Genomic DNA, 21,286 nt, shown 5'->3' with positions numbered 1-21,286 from the left:
CGAATAAAATTAAAAGAATAATTCCAATTAAAAAAATATTTGAAATAATAATTAAATATTTAATAAATTAGGGATGCAGAGCGAGAACTCGTCATCTTCAGAAACGAAGATTTTTAAAAAAACGAAAAAACCGTCTTTCCTTGTCCTTAATTAGTATACTTAACATTGTGGTGAAGAATCTGATTTTGATCAGAATATAGCACGTCCCATCTTGTTTTCAGGTGTTCGGTACCAGAACCAAGGGAGCTGAGGCGATTCGTGTCGCGTCCCCCTCCAGGAGGAGGAAGATTGCACTGCACCATGCTCAGACACGCCGTGGAACCTGTTCCCTGTTACACATTGTATTTAGAATACCTAGGTGGACTGGTGCCCCTCCTGAAGGGCAGGAGGACTAGCAAAATCAGACCTGAGTTCGTGATATTCGATCCTCAGAGCCAGGATACTCTCCACGTCTACGAGGACACGTTGCAATGCCCGTCGTTCAGTGACGGGTCCGATACGGAGAGGGACACAGCTGACTTGTGTGGGTCGCCTAGAAATAAAAGGAAAAATAGGAGGAAACGAGAAGAGAAGCTAAACGAGGAGAGCGATGATCTGACATACGTTGACACGTTACCAGAGGTAAAAGTCATTTGGATTTAAAGGTCCTACGCTTTCTAAACTAAAAGTCTTCAAATTCTGAGATCTCTGAATCCTAAAAATTCTAGGCTCTAAGATCTCTAGGCCCTGTTATCTCTAAGCTCTGTGATCGCTTAGTTGTGGGATCTTAAAGTACCGGAATCTCTAGGTCCTTAGATGTCTAGACTCTACGATCTCTAAATCCTGAGATTTATAGATCCCAAGTTTTCTAAGCCCTAGAAATGGATTTTTGGCTAGCTTTTCGATGCAAATCCCTCAATTGTGGCGACGTAAAGTATCGCGTGACCAGCAGTGCCTCAAGACGTATCTCTTTACAGCACGCGAGGCTGGTCGAGGTAACGTCCAATATCTGGGGCACGAAATTCAAGTTTCACGGATTGGCGGAGTCGGTGCCCGCCAACTTGGGTCAGGTCACTTATCGAACGTCCCTGCTGCATTTGCAACCGCGACAAATGACCCTAGTGATGACGGAGCTGCGTGACGACGTGCCAGCGGGTACGTCAACTACCAAATTGAATAATCAGAAACCAACAGGAATGCTATTATTACCTTCATTGCTTGCCAATGCCCTTACTACCATACCATTCCTCTTAATTCTTCCATTTATTCTCTAATGGAACAGCAGATCTAATATTTTGATTAAAAACAAACTTAACACAACCTGCTATATTGTTCTCGCAGGTCCAGACCCCACGTTCAACCCAAATTTATTTTCCGAGGACGAGGAGGAATCGTTCCAGGAGCTTAAGAGTGCCTCGCGAAGCACCTCCGAAGCCCAGCCCCCTCCGATCGCCCCCATGACCCCCCGTAACGCGCGACTGAACTCCAATCGTCCAAAATCTCAAATATCCAATCAATTTATGACCAGCGAAGCCTTACCAGCGGCCCTGTCGAGGGTCGAGAATTACGAGAACGAGTTACCCTACGTGGACCTGCAGGAAATGGGGAATTTGTACGAGAACTTGAGGACCGGCCCCACGAACACCTATCGAACGCCATCGAGGCACAATCCGCCGAGGTGTTGCGACGTGCCAGCTCTCCAGTCCCCCAAAAACGCGGTGGCTCCCACCCAGACCATAATCGCGACTTCAAACACGGGTACAGATTACTCCAACAACATCCAAAGGATGAAAACCGTTCTGGCCGATCAGCAGGCCGGCATGGTGACGAAGAAGGAGCTGGAGAACAATAAGTTCAATCAGATCTCCCAAGACGAGAAGACCGTGCTGACCACCTGTCCCTCGACCATCATCCCCATGTCCATACACAACGGTCAGACCTCGAGCACCGAAGCGTCCAGCAGTCGAGGATGTTCTCAAGGGTCCATCGTGAACGGGCTGGACAACGGCAACGGTTGCAGTCAATCTCAAGCTATATTCCTCAACGGAGTGCAGGGTAAAAATAGTCACAACAGTAGCAGTGGTTCGAGTAACGTCAACCAAACGTCATCGATGAGCTCTTACTCTCATAGTCAGGGCCACGGACCCTACGCCAAGAACGGCATACACCTGGCCAGCAATCATTCGCCAGCCTGTTCTTATCAGTTTCCAGAAAACATCGATCAATGCGTGGGACAATCTTGCTCGCACTGCACCTTGAAGTTCAAGGACTTCAAGTCGCACGAATCTTGTGGGAAAATAAATGCAAGCTATTTCAACGCGTGCAGTTCCGCCAGCAAGACTGACGAGATGCGTTTCATTGACGACGAGAGTCATGGGGAGGCTGCTGCATTGGAACAGTCTCGAGGAGTTCACAGGACTCCTACGGTCGTCAGCATCGGTCCTCTCTGCATCAACGACTCCATCGTCAGAAGTTGCAGCGTGGGCTACTTGGACATGGTGGACGCGCAACTGGTACCCTGCGACGTGGCCCTGAAGATGCTCAGGAAGGAAGCGCCCAACAAGCGGCTGGTCCTGGTTTCGAGGAAGACCAAGAGGAGAAAAAAGAACAAGACCCAGCACGAGATCGGCCAGCAAACGTCCAAGTCACCGAGACTCCGCAACTGCGGCAAGTCCAAGAGCTTGGACTCCAGCGACATATTCCCTGCTAACGAGCACATAGCCTCGCCACCGCAACTGCCGGAACACGTCGAAGAGGCAGTCGGCGCTACTAGCTTAGAAATGACCGAGGATAAGAGTAATGAATCGCTGGAGGAATCGCCAGAGGCTGCCGAAGCATCGGTTCAATACGCGAAGCACGTCTGCCGATTACCTGCCGTTAAACCAAGCCCTATAGGAAGTTGTAATTCACCCGTTAGGTGAGTTAATGGTGAGGTCAAACTGGGTCAGACTGTTGTTGTTTATGGTAATGTTTGAGTGTGTCTTGGAGGTTTCTTAATGTTTGAAAAATTTTTGATTTTATGGCTCTTTTAAGAAGAGGTGTTGAGATCTCTAGGCGTTGGAATCTCTCAGTTGTGAGATTTCTAGGCTTTGGGATCTCTCAGGCGTCGAGATCTCAAGATTCTGCGATTTGAAAGTCCCAAGATTTCTAGGCGATCTTTAAGACTTAGGATCTCTAGGCCTTAGGATCTCTAAGCTCAGGATCTCTAGGTTCTAGAATTTCTAAGGCTTAGAATCTATAAACCTTGAAATCTCAATGTTCTCAGATTTCTAGAGCTTAGAATGTATAGGTGCTAAGATTTCTAGATCCCATGTCTTGTGATCTCTAGCCTCTGGAGTCTCCAAATGCACATCCATAGACACTGGAATCTCTAGATTCTATCACGATAAGTAACTGCTTATTTAAACTCTATTTCTTACTAATTCATCTCGCAGACTATCCAGTCCAAGTGGCTCATTAGCATCATCCCTGGACGGTCTGGCAGCTCGACTTCGAGATTTCGACGAAAGCCACTCGTTGCCGCCGCCATCTCCTCGCCCATCGTCCAGGTAAAATATGTTAACTCACGCAAGCCGTTCAATAAATCCACTTTTCACTCAGAACTTTTTTCAGGCTGCCCAGAAGTTCCCCCAGTAGTCCAGCGCCGTCGAAGAAATGCAAACGGCCTGCGTCAGCTTCGCCGATTAGGAGAAGGCTGCTATCCAGTCCTTTGTTGAGCAGAAAAACGCGGAAGAGTCGAGGCGAGAGTTCGGACGAGGAAGGATTGCTTCAAGACGAATCGTCGGGGAGCTACAGAGACCTCGAGACGTTCCAGAAGGCACAATTACGCCAAAAGGTTGGCAAAAAATTATAGATATAGGTACACACAAGATTCGTCGATAAATGATGTTGAACTTGTAATTTACAACGTGCAGTTGAAGCAGAGGGGTGGAGGGATATCTGCTCACAAATCGGAGGCAGTGAGGCATGAGCTTGTGATGCACAATAAGGCACCAATGTGGAACGAATCCAGCCAGGTGTATCAACTTGATTTTGGCGGCAGAGTGACTCAAGAAAGCGCGAAGAACTTTCAGATAGAGTTCAAGGGCCGACAGGTAGAAAAACGATCGTTTAATCCACATTTTCGTTCCGAGTGGTCGATTAACCACCTTTGTTTCAATCTTTCGCTAGGTGATGCAATTTGGAAGAATAGATGGGAACGCCTACACATTGGATTTCCAATATCCTTTCAGTGCTTTGCAAGCGTTTGCCGTTGCCTTGGCCAATGTTACACAACGGCTCAAGTAACTGTTAGTCGCCCGGTTCTTCGTTTGATACAAGTATGGAAATTATTTCAATGAAGTCAAGGTATTTCATTCTTTTTTTGTTTTAAGAATATACTTCTCAGGAACTGGTAATTAATAAGATATATTTATACTACTCGAGATAAACGAATTAGTTATGAATTAGATTTTAGGACATTTTGTATATTATATACAAATTTATCTTTGCACGAATATTTAACGTTCAGTAATCAGTTTTTGTTGACCTACCATATCGTTAAACATATCGCAGCTTACGATATCGTTGTGCTAACATTACTCACGGACTTTGGTATCTTCCGTAACACACTTTCCAACACACAAAACAATTTTATACAATAGACTCTTCAAACTTTTTGGACTTCCAACACGTTGCATAAATTATCATGTTTATAATTTACCGATCAACAAGTGTTTCATTTTCGCTCGTTACGAAATTCCTTTTGGTTTTCAGGTTCGCGTGAAATTTGGAATACCAGAAACGCTACCCGGAACGTATGCTGTAATTAAATCGAAATATTCGTCCAAAAAGAAAAAAGAAAGAAGATGAAGCAGAAGAAGAAAAAAACTAGCAAGTCGTAGAGGAATTAAAGCTGTAACAATACGCTACACATAGAATTACAAAGAATGAAAGACATCTTTAAGTACAGCTTTTAAGCGTGTAATAGAAGCCGTATGTCTTTCGATTATTAAAACTAGTGACGGGCTAGAAGTAAGTTCTTTAAGTAAAACAAGCGAGCATCAACCAGCCATCGCCACGATAGAGAGGGATTTTTGCACCGAAACCTTGAGCCGAAAGCACATGGCCTTGTGTGTAGCGCGAAAACGAAAACACAAACCCTTCTTGAGGCCTTACGCGAGCCTCCCGAAACCAACGCCTTCAAGCTAATCTAAACTCGACACACACTAACTTCACTTCGCGGATCTTACAAAGAGAGAACCAGTAGTGTCTGACGACGATTTCATACGAATTCATATGGAATGGTAGCTTGTATTAACTACTAAGTCCTACTCATACTAATAGTCAGCAATAGATGTTCAAAGTACATCTATCTTTTGTCAAAAATTAGTGGCTAATACAGCCAGTCTCATAAATATTCGTACCTTATACGTCTATTAAAGAAGTTTGTCTAAATTAAATAATAGATTCGATGTTTTCAAATAAATGCATATATATATAATGAAAAATTTATTTAGAAACATCAAACCTATTATTTACATTAGATTTTCTTCAATAAACACAGAGGATACGAATATATCATACATTTATGGGACTGACTGTGTATGATTAATACACTTACGGTTTTCGTAGACACAGACCTACCATTTCATATTAATTTCATGGAAATCATCACTACTGGCCCTCCTTTTGTCAACGTGGACAGTTGCAGAACGATTTGAATTCGAGCGGGACACAATGGATTCTGTGGCAAGGGAACCGTAGTGAATAAGATTTCGTTGAATGCTTCTTCGCCGTACCGTCCAAAATATTTCGTTTCTCCCAACTCTTCGAGTGCTCATTTTTGTATAGTTTATGCGACACGTTGAAGTCTAGTAATGCTGTTGAAAGTTCACCTCGTTCATTTTTGCGGTCCGCCGGGGATGTATTCGAATTTTATATACATATATATTGACGGACTCGCATAACCGCGCGAGCGTTTCATGTTGTTCGATTTAAATGTTTCTTAACGCATATTATAAAATTAATGATAACGCTAAATGGTAACTTTTAACGTCCGGCCTGTGTTCTTCCTCGTCGAAGCAAGGCAGGCGAATTGTGGGTGAAGGGGGGATGGGGATGGGAATGGGTGAGAAATCAGATTAACGCGAGGGATGAAAAAGTATTCGTCTGTATGCCAATGTGTGTGCACGCATCAAACTAACTGTCGTCTATACTTAACCCATGATCGTTGTACTTCATTCGCCTAATTGTAAGTAACGTGAAAGATCAACGTCAGGCCTACGCGAGAAGTGCTTAAGGGATACTTTTTCGTTGAATCAAAATTTCGAGAGTGGGGTGCCTGGAACGATGATCGGTTCCTGATAAGATAGGGTCAAATTCGAAGAATAGCTCGAGTCAGATACCCCATCTTTCAAGGATAGAGGCACGTAGTAATACCCTGAAAGAGGAAGTATGTTATTCTGGTTCGAGGAAATGGCCTCGAGCGGCCAGTTGAATTTGCATGTAAACCGCGAACGCGATTGTAACATTCGTGTATCGTGTAGGTACACACGATAGGATCATGTCAATCATGAGAATGTAGAAACGTTTGCTGAAGGGTGTGGAGAAAATTACTGTACAGTTCGATCGAGGAAAGAATGGATTGGTGGACTTTGTACATGTACCATTGGAAACTTTGTATTACTTTTGTTTCTCTCAGTCTTTAATTGCATAAAGACGTAGAGATTAATAGGTATCCTATTAGTTTTTATTTCGAAGTACCTGTTATTTATTGTTATCTGATCAGGCCCTGATGCTTACTTGATCTCATCTTTAGTTATTACCTAACAAAGTAGAAGAAGAACTCAGTAGTGGGAAGTCTTCCAAGTCGATTCTTTTTTGGATCCAACTATAGAGTCGTGTTATAAACATCGGAGCATTTTACCCAGGCTGCCCCATGCTCAGGAGTTAGCGATGATCGATACATATTTATACCGCGCATTGACAGTAATCGTGTCAGTATATAAATCCGCTAGACCATATGGTAGTTTTTGGTTTCTAGAAAACGTCGTATCCTGAATTATCTACTATCACCAGTAGTAAACAGCACTTACCCACATGTATCATCAGTACTAAGTTTTTAGTTTGCACACTGTTGCATTTGCACTGCGAAATACGAACCGCAAGCTCATGGGAAAAGTATTATACAGGATGTCCCATGATCCATGGCGTAACCGAGAGAACAGCGACTCCTTGTTAAAACATACGTTGAAAATATTTCGTTAAATGTTGGATCGATAAGTTTATTAAAAATAGATCGTTTAATGCTCAGAAGCTCAACCAAACAAATTTTATCCCCATTTTTCGATTTATTTCTTCGGAATAGATCTCCTTTCGGCCACGGATTTTAGGACATCCGGTACGAAGAAGCCTTAGTTTCAAAAAGCAACGAACACCTCGAAAGAGAACGACGCACATCTTTAAGATATCACCATGGATCGATCGGACCACGTGATCGTGGCGTAACATCCGTTCAGGAATCCGAGATTCGCCATGAGTTCGTAAGTTTGTCGAAGAACGTTTTTGTATGCGACCGTTGACAGAGTTTCCTTTATTTACACGAACGAGACGTGTCTGAGGTGTCATTTTAAGAAAAAATAAAAGGAGAAAAATGGAATTAAAAAAAAAATACGCCAAAACAAAAGGAAATGAAATAAAGAAATCGTCACGTTATAACGAAAGTTCCCACCGATGGTTAACTTTTCATACTTGCACCGAAATTTTGATATGAAAAGATCCGCATCAATGTGACCCCCCACTTATTTTTAATATGTATACGTCCTTACTGCATCCGCTGAACAAGACGGACTTGAGTCACGCGACGGGCAACATTTACGTCAATCACGAGCAGTTCTTCGCGCACTGTTTAGTTTTCCAAGCTCTGTATTGCTCTGTTAAAGTTAAGCGATTTACGCGACCTTGTGATTACCGATGGTCGCGTAAAAGAAATCCACGCAAAGGGCTGTCGTAGTCGAATCGAATTCAATTAGCCGTTTAAGGCCACCGAGGCCCACCATCCGCCATACAACCCTTTAAGCGCCACAGCTGCAGGTACAAGTCCTCCGAGAGAGTTACTCTCGGAAAGGTAAACTAACGTGGCGCAAAAAGTCCTGTCCCACGAGCTTTACAAGTCCAAGTTGCCTCGAACGACCATTTGAATTAATTCGATTATCGCGTTTCCGGATCATCGCAGAATGCTGTTTTGGCGTTAAATAGAGTGCCTACACGTATGTAAATTGGTCTGTCAGGCATTACCGTCGGAAGTTGCTCGATTGTATTGTTGTACAGCAATTGTTACTTCGGCATATGTATTATTAAACCGACCGAGGCGTTTGTAGCCATTCGCGCCAATCGTGACTGAGTTCGAAAATGTTCGGCCTAGCTCAAGTCAGACTACACGTACGTTGATCCATAGATGGTAGTCTCTCTTTCCGTTGATATGTTATTCTGTTTCGTTCACGAGCGTAATATTAAAAGTTATGCTTCTATAAAAGAAAGAAAAAAAAAAAAGAAAAAAATAATAAGAAGAAAACGCTATGTCACGTGTGAACATTTTGCGACTGAGTATTATATGATAACGACACGATATACATAGTGTGCAAATCGTATCAGTATTGTTTTCTCTCTTACGATGAGATTGTTGATTTGTCGTCTTAGTGCTGAACAGTCATTCTGTACATGTGCAATGCAAATTTTGTTACCGAGTACATTGATGATTATCAGACATTTGTAAATAAAGAAAGAAATTCTACACGGCAACGGTACTCTCATTCCTCGTCTTTTGTTTGTTTTATGACACGTTCACGATAAGTTTGTTAACTTTGTATGTGCTAGGAGCTTATTCATAGGCTTCTAGATTATAGTGTTTGTTTATTAAAACCTATTGACTGTGTTAATTAACGTCTATGTACAATGCGCAATTTAAGGAAAGAAACGAGGCTTTTGGTATACCTAGTAACAGTATGCACAAACTGATATCATCCTACATTAGCATAGTAACGTAGAATTTCCTTTGCAAAATTGTAAATTCTTTCTAAATGTCGAGTTAAATATATCACTAGGCTATTGAGTCTTATTATCTATGTGTTACACCATGCGTTAATATAATGTATGTAGAACATATATTTCATAAATTAGTATTTTGCAAATGCATAAAATCCACAGGATACATCGATCCATAACTTGTTAATCATTACTTTATACTCATTAAATATAGCAACGTTATTCATTTATTTGAAAGAGCTATTTCTTTCGCAAGATTCAGTTAATTTAATGCAGGATGAATTCGAACGCTTAGGGAGATAAGATAAACAAAATTCAGCAGATAAGGCTATATATAAATTCGTGACCTGGAATATTCATCAGAATGCGTGAGATTATGTGTCGCGTTCAAGCCGGTTTAGAGTATTTATACATGGAATGAGTAGGAGCTGCCATCTGTTGGTAACTATCTCCGCGAAGTGATGTAACACTCGAGCTCTTTCTATCGTAGTCACTCACAATAATCTTTTCAAACGACATATCGAGTAGTCATTTCCTACAACACTTTGTTTCACGGTTCATCGATAGTGTTTTCTAGTTCCTTGCGGTTGTGAATCCACTCGGAATGCACATTGGCATTGTATTTTAAAGCGTAGCGCCATTCACACTCTGGTAAGTAAAAAATTCAAATATTGTTGGGAATATTAGCACATAAAACATTGTGATAAGATATGTTACTAAAATAAGTGTCGTAACAGAGTGAATCGAGTTGAACAAGTATAAAGTACAAAATGAGTGTGAAAGAAGTGGAAAAAATGTGAGAAATGCGTGAAAGATGAATGTTGTTGAAAGAGGAAATGTGTATGAGAGTAAGTGAAACAGAGCAAACGAGGGAACAAGAGAAAGCGAAACACCTGTTTTGTACAGGAAAATGTTGTTCCTGATAATAATAGATACTGATATATGTATTGAACTTTGTAAACCGATCTGTATTTGGAAACCATGACTTCATTTTCTTCATCCTAAGTCCTTGGTAAGACATTTTTGGAGTTAATTACAAATGTATTTGGCTATGAGAACAAAACCTTGTTTGTAATGAATGATAAATAAAGAAATTCCTAATTTATTATATTCATACAATGAAGACAAAGACTGTATGTAATATAAACAGAATTTTTTTCAGATAAACATGTTCACTATTATTGCAAATCCTATTAAGGGATTTATAAACAATTGGTTCCAAGACAAAGAACCATGGCAGATAGTTACTATAACAAGTACAACCGTCCTTGCCACAGTTTGGATGTGGAATTTTGTCTTCCAAGATGAAAGTATGGTTCTTATTTAATATAAATTTATACACCTGAGCTTTGGTTACGATAAGTGAAACTCATAACTTTTTCATAGGTCTTATACAAAGAGGCAAAAAGCAACTTTTTAGTTTAAGGAACTATATACCAGCCATTCGAGATAAAATTAATGAAGAATTGAATAATATTAATGCATCATTTGAGAAAGAAGCTTTGCAAAGGCTACAGGAAGTGCCATTTATTGTAAAGCTTCCAAATGATGGCATGGAACCTGATGAAATATTAAAAATAGTAAAGAAGTGTGTTCAGTTAGGTACATAAAAATTAATATAAAGAACATTACTTTATGTACAACAGATAGGGAAACACATAATCTTTGTTTAGGTGGTTATGACTGGAAGAATGGTAAAGTATCTGGTGCTGTGTATAGGGTTGATACAATATTATTAGAATTAATGGGAGATATTTATGGAATGGCATCATATACAAATCCCCTACATCCAGAAGTATTTCCTGGTATATGTAAAATGGAGGCAGAAGTAGTTAGAATAGCCTGCCATTTGTTTCATGGCGATGAAAATTCCTGTGGCACGGTAAATTAATTTTAGCTTTAAGTATTACTTGGTAATGAAACTAGTTCAAAGCATAACTTAATTTTCTTAGATGACTACTGGCGGTACAGAGTCAATTTTATTAGCATGCAAAACATACAGAGACTATGCTAGATCTGTGAAGGGCATTAAACATCCAGAAATGGTGATGCCTGTAACAGCACATTCTGCTTTTGATAAGGCTGCACAGTACTTGAAAATTAGAATACGTTTAGTACCTGTTAATCCACATAGTTATACAGTTTCTATTAAACAAATGGAGAAAGCCATCACAAGAAATACAATAATGGTGAGGTGTATATACTTCTTTCGCTATTGAAGTAATGCCAAGGAACACTGTATTACTGTAACATCTATTACAGTTAGTAGGATCAACTCCCAACTTTCCATATGGAACAATGGATAATATCGAATCCATTTCTGAGTTAGGAGTAAAGTATAACATTCCAGTCCATGTTGATGCTTGTCTTGGTGGATTTCTAATTTGTTTCATGCCAGAGGCAGGTTTTGCTATGCCACCTTTTGATTTTAAACTACCTGGTGTTACAAGTATATCTGCTGATACACACAAGGTAAGTAACATTAAAATTATACATTCAATTTTATTTGTTTCAGCATAAATATACAATTGAACTCTTTTTCTAGTATGGATATACTCCAAAAGGTTCCTCCATTATTCTTTATAGAAATAAAACATTCAGACATCATCAATACACTATAACAACCGATTGGCCTGGTGGTATTTATGGTTCTCCAACAGTAAATGGTTCAAGAGCTGGTGGAATTATAGCATCATGTTGGGCTGCATTGATGTACTTTGGTTATAATGGATATGTAGAAGCGACACAAAAAATTATAAATACCACGCGGTACATCGAACAAAAGTATGTTTCGGAATTTTAATTTTGTCACTGTTATTATATCGATATAACCGCGTATGTTTAATTAATTCCAGATTGAGAAAAATGGACGGCATCTTTATTTTCGGAACTCCAGCTACTTCCGTTATAGCGCTAGGTTCGAATGATTTTCATATCTATAGACTTTCGGAGGCTTTGAATACTAAAGGATGGAGTTTGAATACACTTCAATTTCCTTCGGGTATACATCTTTGTGTTACGTACGTTCACACTGAGCCTGGCGTGGCAGATCAATTCCTGAAAGATGTTGAAACCGAATTGAGTATACTCTTGAAAAATCCGGAGACCCATGTTGAAGGAAAGGTTAGTATAACTGATATGAGTAATTGACGAAATGCGATGTAAAAATAATAATGCATCCTTTTCTAGCTGGCAATTTATGGAATGAGTCAAAGTTTACCTGATAGAAGCATTGTTGGCGACTTTACAAAATGTTTCATAGATTCGATGTATTATACACCCAAAAATCAAACGGTCATTAACGGTTCAAAATAATTCAATTAATACAGTTTCTTAAAAATATTAATTCTTATGAAAATTATTTTTCATTTTTAGAGTAGTCTAGTATCATTTGAAAATGACTTTATTCTAATGGATGTCTGAATTTATTATAATGATTTTGTTCGTGAAATAGGAGGTAATTTCTGGGTTGCTCAAATGATATACACATATGTACAAATCTAAAATGAATATAATGTTGTGAATGTTTCCTAACAGTATTACCCTAATAATACGTCCAGCTATAATATTTCATAAAAACAAACATTGAACATATATTTTATACAATGAAATTTTTTACCTCTTTAAGAAAACATTTTCAAAGTACAAACATTTGTTCTAATTAAGAAGATAATTGTAACAGATATCACGGAAACAATTGACAGAGAACGATATACACGTACCTACGCCTACACCTGCAATTACATCTGCCGTACATTTTACATCGGGTTTCCATTATGTTCATTCGTACAACTGATATTTGTAAAATGAGAATATTATAATAAAAATGTTTCATTTGTATTTTATTAATAGTCTTTACGCATTGAAGCGACGCAGATGTCGAATTATTTAAAAGTAATGTTATCGTAACTATACTTTCTTGATAAATATGTATGACGTTTGAGTCAGCTAAAATATATTTATTTAACACAAGGACAGCTGTTGTGCACTTGCCGACGAAGATCCGTACCTAAGAATACAAAACGTTAAGGTTTCTCCCAAAGACAAATAAAAAGATTTATTTTAAGAAAAATTTTAAATTTGATTTCAATTAAACATTGTGTTTTGGCTCTTTTGGAGTGTTCTATATCAATCTACATACAAATATTGATTTTAAACGTTGGTTTCATATACTTGCCGTGTAATATTTGCATGAATGGGTAATTGCAGTAGAGTTTGTGTCTCGTTTGCGGTTAGCGAAAATTGGGAAAACAGACAGTCTGTCTACCACATCACGTTCATAAGTGACAGGTATTAATATTTGCTATGGTATGAGGACAATTTTATCGAGCTTGGGGAACTAGTTATGAGGGCAAATACCGACACGACCGCGCGAATATCACCGACATTTTTACTCGTCCTTCTCACCATCCGTTTATGACTCCTCTAAAAGAAATTAGCTCCTGAGTTTTTTCAAGAGAACGATGACCAATGTAACGCAATGATTTTAAGAAAATAAATGTTGTTCCACTGTTCTACAATTTTAGTGGTAAACTAGAAGATAAGTACAAAAATATGGTATTCCATTTAAAATAACGGAGATCATTTTCATATCTTGAAAGTGGTTCCACCCATGAATAAATAGATACCATCACCACGAGCTGCTTTGCTACTATAAAACTTTTCTTGATCATTTTCCTGCCCTTATAATTGTGAAAACAATCCAAATATAAAGATATATATAATCATTATTTTAGTTTATTCTACACTCGACAATTATGGAAACATGAATAATTAAATTTATTTACTTGCAATATACCGTGAATATCGATTTATTTCATCGAAGTCACTGTGGCGCGAACGGTTTATGCTCGTGGTTATATAAATTTCCTCTTCTATTTGCAAATATAGCATTTTTTTCCATCAAACGTAATACGTTTCCAAATGACGTTATTTAATATCGCACAAGAGTATGTTACTTTTTATTTATAACATGCGCTTCCGTGGACTTTGCTCCCCGATACGATAAAGATCACCATTAATTACGCGGTTTTGCATTCGCGTCACGATTTCAATGACCGTTTGCAATTGAAACTGAAGTTAATGGACGATTTCGATGACATTAAAAGCATTTTCCGCGCATTAATTTATCTGAACAAAATTAATCCGTTCGAAAATCTAACGGAAGGTCTCATTACCGTAAAAACAAATCGATGGGTCGTGATCATTTCGTTTTGAGTTATAATAAGACTGAAACTATTTGATGGATACCTTTCACGGAACACTTCAATTTTTGGTATCTTTCTTGAGGATGTTACGTTTCTTTCAGAAGTATTGCTTCTAAATAAATATCATCGTGAAATATTCTTCCATGGACATCGGATAATGTATCCCTCGAAAGGTCCCAATGGAGGTGTTGTGAAATTCTAATATTTTCCAATTTTCTCTTCTTCCGACATTTATTGAGCCGTGTCGCGTTTCTTGCTGGAGGGATTGCGATACGTGTAGCGCGACGAACACGACACACAGATCCGCCGTCAATTCCCCTGGAATTCGAAACGATATCACGAAATCGTCCTTCACCAGGGGAGTTGACATGATTTCCGCAAGAACGTACGGGACTGCGAAGTGTCCGTCGAATATTGAACAGTCGGTGAATTAATGACGAGCTAACTACTCGCGTGCACCGAAACGCCGGTAACTGCTTTGGCACAGTTTTACACGTAGTTACGATTAAACATAAATTCAGGGAGGACAAGAGCGCCAAACGGAGCTCGCCCGGTTACGGATAGCCCCTGCCCTCGAGGACGAACACGAGAATGCCGCGCGAAGATCCCCAGGATGTGTGATAGCGCGTCGAAATCCACGGTGCTCGCTATCGTCGCTATCGTCGACGGTCATTCTGGCATACCGCCAGTTCCTTGAACACTGGGCAAAAATTCAAACATCGCGACGCTCGACGGTGTCGCTGACCCCGTTCGCGTCGCTACAACGTTGTTTGAATTATCGGGCCAGTCCGTGAGTTCCTGCGAATTTTTTGTTTCATACTTTGCATACCGCGAAGGTCGTTAGGGAGGAAAGAGGGATCGAAGACTGTTCCAGGAGGGGAGTGTTCGTGTCTAATTATTTAGAAGCTAGCGTGATGGTAGGAAGGAGTAGAACAAAAATAATTGGGATCGAGCATCGAGTTTCAAGCTTCAAGCATCGAACATCAAGCGTCGAGTATCAAGCATCAAACTTCAAGCATTACAACTGCCTGGTCGAGACACCAAAAAGAGAGAGTTCTTCTCGAAAGGGCAACTGGTGGTAGATCTCCCAATTAGATTCTTTCACTTGCCATAGACCTTAGAAACTTTCAGTCGTTGCCACGTACGAGCCACTTAAAAATAACCCACGAAGTAATCGTCGGATCGAAATTCCTAGAGCTTAAATAAACTGAATTCCTAATATTATCGTTGTTAGTCAGTCGATGGTACGTAAGATATAGTTGAACTGACCCGAAGAATTAAAAGTAGACCGTCTTAGGCTAGAAGAACCATTTTTTCATTCTTATTCCAACAATCGAATACGATTAATCAACATTGAACAAATGACAGTAGTTCTTAATAAAACTATCAAAATAAAGAGCTTGGTATTTCGTCGAAACAAACGAAGCTAAAGTAACTAACGATTACGATATAGTAAAATATCATACCAAGAAGTTTAAACAAATAAATATATTTATAGTATGAACAAAAAAATGAGAGTAATTCAGTCTACGAACCATCAGGTTTGAGGTAAATTAATCTCCGTGTGTGGGAGTGCAAACTTCTCGCTTTCGATTCTTCGCAGTAGCATCGATTAAAGTTCGAACAATTAACGCAATTTCGCGTAACAAGATACATTGTTTTGCACGACTTCGGTAGTTCGACAACTGCACGGATTGCTCGCGAAGGGCGGAACGAGAATTACAACGCTCGCGAAATGCAGCTGTGTGCACAAGTAATTGAAAATATTCCGATTATACTCGTATCGACCGGTCAAAAGCCCGATAATTCCTGATTGAAACTTCCTCCTGGCAATTCGGTTATCGTTATAATCGCGCCATCCGGCTCGAAGACGAGAGATTCCTATGTTGATTCAACGCTGGCTCCAACGGGTTTTCCTGTCACGTACGACCTTTCGATTAAGTTAATTATTTTGCAACAGAAGGCCGTTGCCGCGGCCACGCATTGTCAGTAGTGATGGGATCAAGCACCTTACAAGTAGCTTCGAATCCTGACTGGATTCAGAACCAACAGCAATTATTTCGAAAAGAAGAAGCAGTTCCTTTAAGTAGGTACTAAGTGTTTAAGTAACTTTAGAGTAAAGTTCTGGTGAAAGGTTTTATTATTCATTTTGCATGTTTGTATAACACAGAAAATATTTTTTGTATGCCTAAAAAATTAATAATGTGGATGATATTGTTAGATGAGAAAAGGCTACGTTCACTAATGATTAAGCTATCACAAAAATAAAAATAGTTATTATTATCCGCCAGATGGCCCCTTATAGCAATTTATAAGCAAACAGTAACTCATTCTAATTGCTCTGCTTCAAACTATCTCAACAGAAGTTATCTTGATCGTTGGGTCGGTAGAAGACGATCAATTACCTGCATGCTGGAAGTGAATAGGTTTCTTCATCCGGGGATATGTCAAGTATGCAATGTATCTACCTTAATCTACCTGTCGCTTCTCCCTGCAAATACTTAGCCGTCTTTATCCTATGAACACTACGTCATTCAACCCTTACAACCCTGGCGTGTTAAAATGGTTTTGTGCATTATTGAAACTTAATGCGCTTTCACTTGTTTAAAATCTTTGAAACAACTCTTATAGAAGTAATTTTTACACTCAGACGGTATTAGACCATTCATTACATCGTCTATTTTTTATTCAAGAATTTTCTTCTTTGTGTAATTTCCCATACCACAAGCATTACTCTACGTAATGATCCATTTTGCGCAATCCCATAGCACAGAGAACAGTCGCTAATCTACAAGATCCCCGCGTGCGCATTGTTGAGGGTTGTGACATGATTCGCAGTGCGCTAGGAATTTTCGAACGCGTTCAACAATCAAAGAGACGATTGCTCCGTCATTCCTGCTTTGTAGTTTGTTGCATCTAGTTGTACCTAATTTAAACGTTGTTATTGACGATGCGCGGGAACTTCACCAGCTCTGAGTCATTAGATTTGCAAACTGTTCGGAAACGGAAGAGAAACTTACGTATCATTACGACACCCACACTCTGGAAATCACGTATAAATCCTATTCTACCAAATCCCAGAGAGATCGATTTATATATATTACGTTCTATCATAAACTACAGTTCTTTGAATTTTAAATAATTTTCATTCAAGTTCAAGGAGTAAGGTACTGTCAGGTTGTCGCGAAGCTACTTCCATTATTTCCTGAAATTCCTACTTTAAATTTTAAACAATTAGGTATTTAATAAAGCTTATACTTCATTCAATCAGTTCATTCTGAACATTTCTTTTAATATCTAGAAATATTTAAAGTACTATAGTAATAAATATGCAGGTAATAGTAGTAACAAAACAAGGCAATTAAAAAGTGCAATTACAAAAGTAAATTCCTGAACTGATAACTCTACGATCCCTAGATACAACCATCACTATGTTTGTCATCCATCGATACGATTAATGGAACACTGCGGTAGAGTTTGGTCAAACATTTCGGGAACACCTTTAATATCAAGAGTGAAGTCGAGACATCGTTTTACAAATTAGAGTGGAATAATCATAATTCACGGTTTGCTAACAGGGCACGGAGGGTATCACCCTGCTATAATTTATGTGAGCGATGGGACTAATTGTTGGACTCTTAATGTCCTCGGAAATTGAAACATACGAAATTAATTGCGCTCGTTAATCAGGTCGCTCGTTACGAATTCCACGTACTGAATAATAATATTGTGTTAAATATCCGCGATTCATGTTTTTAGGTATCCACTATTGAATTGTTTTTGACCTGTGAACTATTTTTATAGTGTATCTTATTCTCCAATGATAGTAAACGTCAAGTAGTTATATTATATCATATACTATATTAGGTGTATAAGTCAGTCTGTTTGTTATCACATCACTGATGACAAACATAAATACATATGTGTGTATACAGGGCGTGTCACGCAATTAGGACAGCCCGCACTTCCCGTTTTGTGCAAATAGATGAAAATGTCAGACTAAAAGGTTGAATGATGTAATACGGTCTATCACCTGATCTTTTTAAAAATGCATTGTATTCACAAGTGCAATAGAATTTTTTTAGATAACAGTTTGTGAAACTTAGCGTTCAGACAGAATTTTGAATAGATTCCATACAAATTGAATTTTCAATATTTCGTGTATTTCGAACATATTCTAGTCTATTGATTAGCAACAAGTAAATACACATAGTCTTAGATATACAGAGCAAAACCAAAGCATGTAAGGGACTGAACGAAACTACACGCGCGAATAGGTGTATGAAACTGTGATACGTGTAACGTCCCTATTGTTTCTATTAGATAATAGATCAATAAACACCATACCGTCATACGCTTTACTCCATGGTACAGACAGCACGGAACCTCCAGGCAATCAACATCAGAGATAGAAACAATTTTATTTGAATAATGGAATTTAAAAAATATATGTATAAACCAATAAATATTTTTTATTTTCATTTGTGAACTGGACTGAAAAGATTTTAACGTAATAATACATATTTTATCTTGTAATTAAAATTCCACTAATTCTTCATTCAACGGTTAAATAGCTGATCGTCTTTTCTTTGTTACTCGAAATTTGTATCTGATAATAATTTCGCCCTCTCTGGCCAAGATACACCCATTACAATTACGTGACCACCGTTCGTTGCTATTCCTGAAATCTCAAACACGTTACGCTGCCATTTCGCGTCTTCTGTTAACGCCACACAATATGACCGTCACGTAATTACACGAGTATTTACTTTACAGGTGGACTATTTAATTACCATCGTTGTTCTTTTTCAATGTGATGTATCATGTGCATTACATCGAACAAGGAAAACCCATTAAACTAGTCCAAACGCGAAAGAATCACTTTTAACTCAGCTTTAATGAAGGAAATAAATTATGCCATCATTATGATTTTCACGCTATAGAATGTATCCAACGAAATTGCTTTATTATAGAAGCACGTCTCCATGTTTTCTAATTTTTAATAAATATGCAGAACATCGTATTTATACTCAATTAAAATTATTTCTGTAGCCTAAAAGTACTGGAATAAATATTCGAATTTGAAATTTTATTTGGCGTGCTCCAGAGATGCAATTTAATTGAGCAATCCAACAATCGACTCCAATCACACAGTTGATTAATATTGGTCGAAAAGAGGACAGAAAATTGTGGGAATTTCAGGTTGAACTTGAAAAAGTCGAAACGAATAGACGAATCGAAGCAGAGGATCCAAGAGAATCTCTCAACAGTTATCTCTGTTGAATGCAACCAATAAGTCGAGCCAGCATGCAATCGCCACTTGACGAGTGTGTATGGAAATGACGTAAGCAATCGAAGAACTGTACGGAACGGTTGTCGCGGTGAAACTATTTCGCAGAAAAAATCTTTCCCGTTCCTGTGGAACAAAAGCTGCGACTAGAAAACACAATGTTTTCCTCCCTGACTGGTAAAAACTCCCTTGCGAGTCTGTCGAAAATTGTTCGCCAGTCTGAAACCTCGTTCCTCTGTAGGAAATACCCTTTTGTATGAGAATCACGAGACGACAGAAGAAATCACAAAGAGCTTGCTACCAAGATTGGAGGAACCTTTTGAACTCTAAACTCTTTCGCCACCGTTTCGTATTACCATCTTATTTGTTTCGAGATGTTCTTGGTAATACGAATTAGCATCAGGTTTCAAGTTCGAGTACACGAAATGTCACTATTTACCGTTCAAATTTTAATTAGTTTCATTTGTTTAACAGTTGTTCTGCATCGTTCAAAGGGGAAGACGCACGTGGCGTATTTAGACACGCGTACAGCTGTCTCACCAGAACAGCGTTGCAATCAGCAGAGTCATACATCAAACGCATGCGCGTAATTTATGCATTCCTGTAGCCTGCAGATTACTTCGAATGTGGAAACTGATTGCAGAACTGCGTTAGTAATGTCAGATACGTGCCGATCTTATTCAGAGAACAGACTGAAGGGATTCATACAGTATTATGAACCTCTTTGCATGTAGTCAATACGGTTACACATTATGTATGAAGTGTTGATAACGAACAGCTGAGATAAACCAGGTATGTCCTCTTCGAACATAAGTAATCGAAGATCTAAAATGGAATTATGAATGGAAAGAACAATAACGTGGAATTAAATGAACGTGATAGACCATTCTGATATTGTTCTGTATACATATGTATACTTTGATTACTCGACTAATTTCCGGTTGATGTAGACATTTTCTAACTGGACATTAATCAATGAAGATAAGGTTGGTCTAGTTATTAGAAAATGTTGATTAGAAAAATGCAATTGTAACGATAAACTCACTTCCTTTGCTCTCTATGAATAATGAAATGTACCATACAATTAAAAGTATCATCTAATTGGCTAGAATTAGTTAAAACAGCTAATACTTCATCTTTCAGAAACGAGTTGAACTTCAACATTCCCACTGTTGAAATTTCGATCAGGTTAAAAAATGTTTGCCCATCGTTAATCTAGGATGTCTACGCTAAACCATAATAAACTCGAAACCCTACCGATCCCGCGCATATACCATCACAAAATAATTCCCATTTCCCCGACCAAGTACGACCAAACACTGAAGTTCTTCGAAAAACCTCCCCAAAATAGAGCAAGAAAAATCGCCACGTGTGTGAGCCACGTGTGTCCAACTTGTTAACGAAATCAATCAAAGACGAAAGAACCAAAAAGACGTATCGGAGCTGAGGTGTACGCGTGGCCAGCATACGCCGCGTATGCTTGCCGATGAATGTCGACGTCGAAACGTGGACCGTGGGCCACGATAGGCTAGGATAGGTCGGCGTCTCGAGTACGCGCTCTGCGTTCAAGCGTCGCGACGCGAATACCGCGAGACGGCAGCCAGTATCGTGGAGGCGCGCGTCCCGTTCCGATCGTGCAACCCTCGAATAACGCGAAACATTTCGGTTGGCCGTCGATGCGCGCGAATGATTGCGATTGATCCGTGAACCGCTTCGATCTCTAACGCCCTGGTGAGTCTTCCATCAAAAATTCTCTTTTGCGACAGCCAACGAAAGAATTACCAAC

At 39.1% G+C, this 21,286-nt stretch overlaps 3 protein-coding genes across 7 annotated transcripts in view; all 3 read left to right on the top strand.

The window, feature by feature from the left end:
- Window positions 1-8,760, top strand: part of LOC128875327 (tubby-related protein 4) — a 53,399-nt gene extending 44,639 nt beyond the window's left edge. The window contains exons 9-16 of one of the 3 annotated variants that reach the window (XM_054120824.1): window positions 222-621; window positions 957-1,134; window positions 1,321-2,896; window positions 3,414-3,527; window positions 3,580-3,814; window positions 3,894-4,073; window positions 4,150-4,298; window positions 4,735-8,760. In XM_054120824.1, the coding sequence (XP_053976799.1) occupies window positions 222-621; window positions 957-1,134; window positions 1,321-2,896; window positions 3,414-3,527; window positions 3,580-3,814; window positions 3,894-4,073; window positions 4,150-4,266 (2,800 nt within the window). In that variant the 3' untranslated portion in view covers window positions 4,267-4,298; window positions 4,735-8,760. Of the gene's footprint in view, window positions 1-221; window positions 622-956; window positions 1,135-1,320; window positions 2,897-3,413; window positions 3,528-3,579; window positions 3,815-3,893; window positions 4,074-4,149; window positions 4,327-4,734 lie in introns of all 3 variants that reach the window. The other 2 variants (XM_054120823.1, XM_054120825.1) reach the window with 2 other exon arrangements.
- A 590-nt stretch (window positions 8,761-9,350) lies between these two features.
- LOC128875331 (sphingosine-1-phosphate lyase) lies at window positions 9,351-12,976 on the top strand. Of its 2 annotated transcripts, XM_054120829.1 has the most exons (10): window positions 9,351-9,654; window positions 9,741-10,015; window positions 10,166-10,313; window positions 10,390-10,605; window positions 10,677-10,885; window positions 10,956-11,192; window positions 11,266-11,475; window positions 11,549-11,787; window positions 11,859-12,126; window positions 12,193-12,976. In XM_054120829.1, exons 3-10 carry the CDS (start codon window positions 10,172-10,174, stop codon window positions 12,316-12,318), a joined length of 1,647 nt encoding a protein of 548 aa, XP_053976804.1. In that variant the 5' UTR covers window positions 9,351-9,654; window positions 9,741-10,015; window positions 10,166-10,171; the 3' UTR covers window positions 12,319-12,976. The 2 variants fall into 2 exon arrangements, with proteins under 2 accessions (XP_053976804.1, XP_053976803.1); XM_054120828.1 differs by lacking the exon at window positions 9,741-10,015 and having other exon boundaries at window positions 9,352-9,654.
- An 8,126-nt stretch (window positions 12,977-21,102) lies between these two features.
- Window positions 21,103-21,286, top strand: part of LOC128874578 (tachykinin-like peptides receptor 99D) — an 83,714-nt gene continuing 83,530 nt past the window's right edge. For both annotated transcript variants that reach the window (XM_054119421.1, XM_054119422.1), the window contains exon 1: window positions 21,103-21,231. The gene's annotated coding sequence lies outside the window, so the exon portion shown is untranslated. The remainder of the gene's footprint in view (window positions 21,232-21,286) is intronic.

The sequence above is a fragment of the Hylaeus volcanicus genome, chromosome 4 (genome assembly GCF_026283585.1).
Source record: "Hylaeus volcanicus isolate JK05 chromosome 4, UHH_iyHylVolc1.0_haploid, whole genome shotgun sequence".
In the NCBI taxonomy this organism is placed as follows: Eukaryota; Metazoa; Arthropoda; class Insecta; order Hymenoptera; family Colletidae; genus Hylaeus; species Hylaeus volcanicus.
Note: the sequence above shows the minus strand (reverse complement) of the source record. Positions and strands in the feature narration are given on the sequence as shown.

What these genes read in the sequence shown, in the direction of transcription:
- LOC128875331 (XM_054120829.1), top strand. Translation starts at nt 10,172, where the DNA reads ATGTTCACTATTATTGCAAATCCTATTAAGGGATTTATAAACAATTGG. An exon ending in TATCTGCTGATACACACAAG is followed by an intron (nt 11,476 to 11,548) that starts GTAAGTAACATT and finishes CTCTTTTTCTAG; the next exon opens with TATGGATATACTCCAAAAGG. An exon ending in AGACCCATGTTGAAGGAAAG is followed by an intron (nt 12,127 to 12,192) that starts GTTAGTATAACT and finishes ATCCTTTTCTAG; the next exon opens with CTGGCAATTTATGGAATGAG.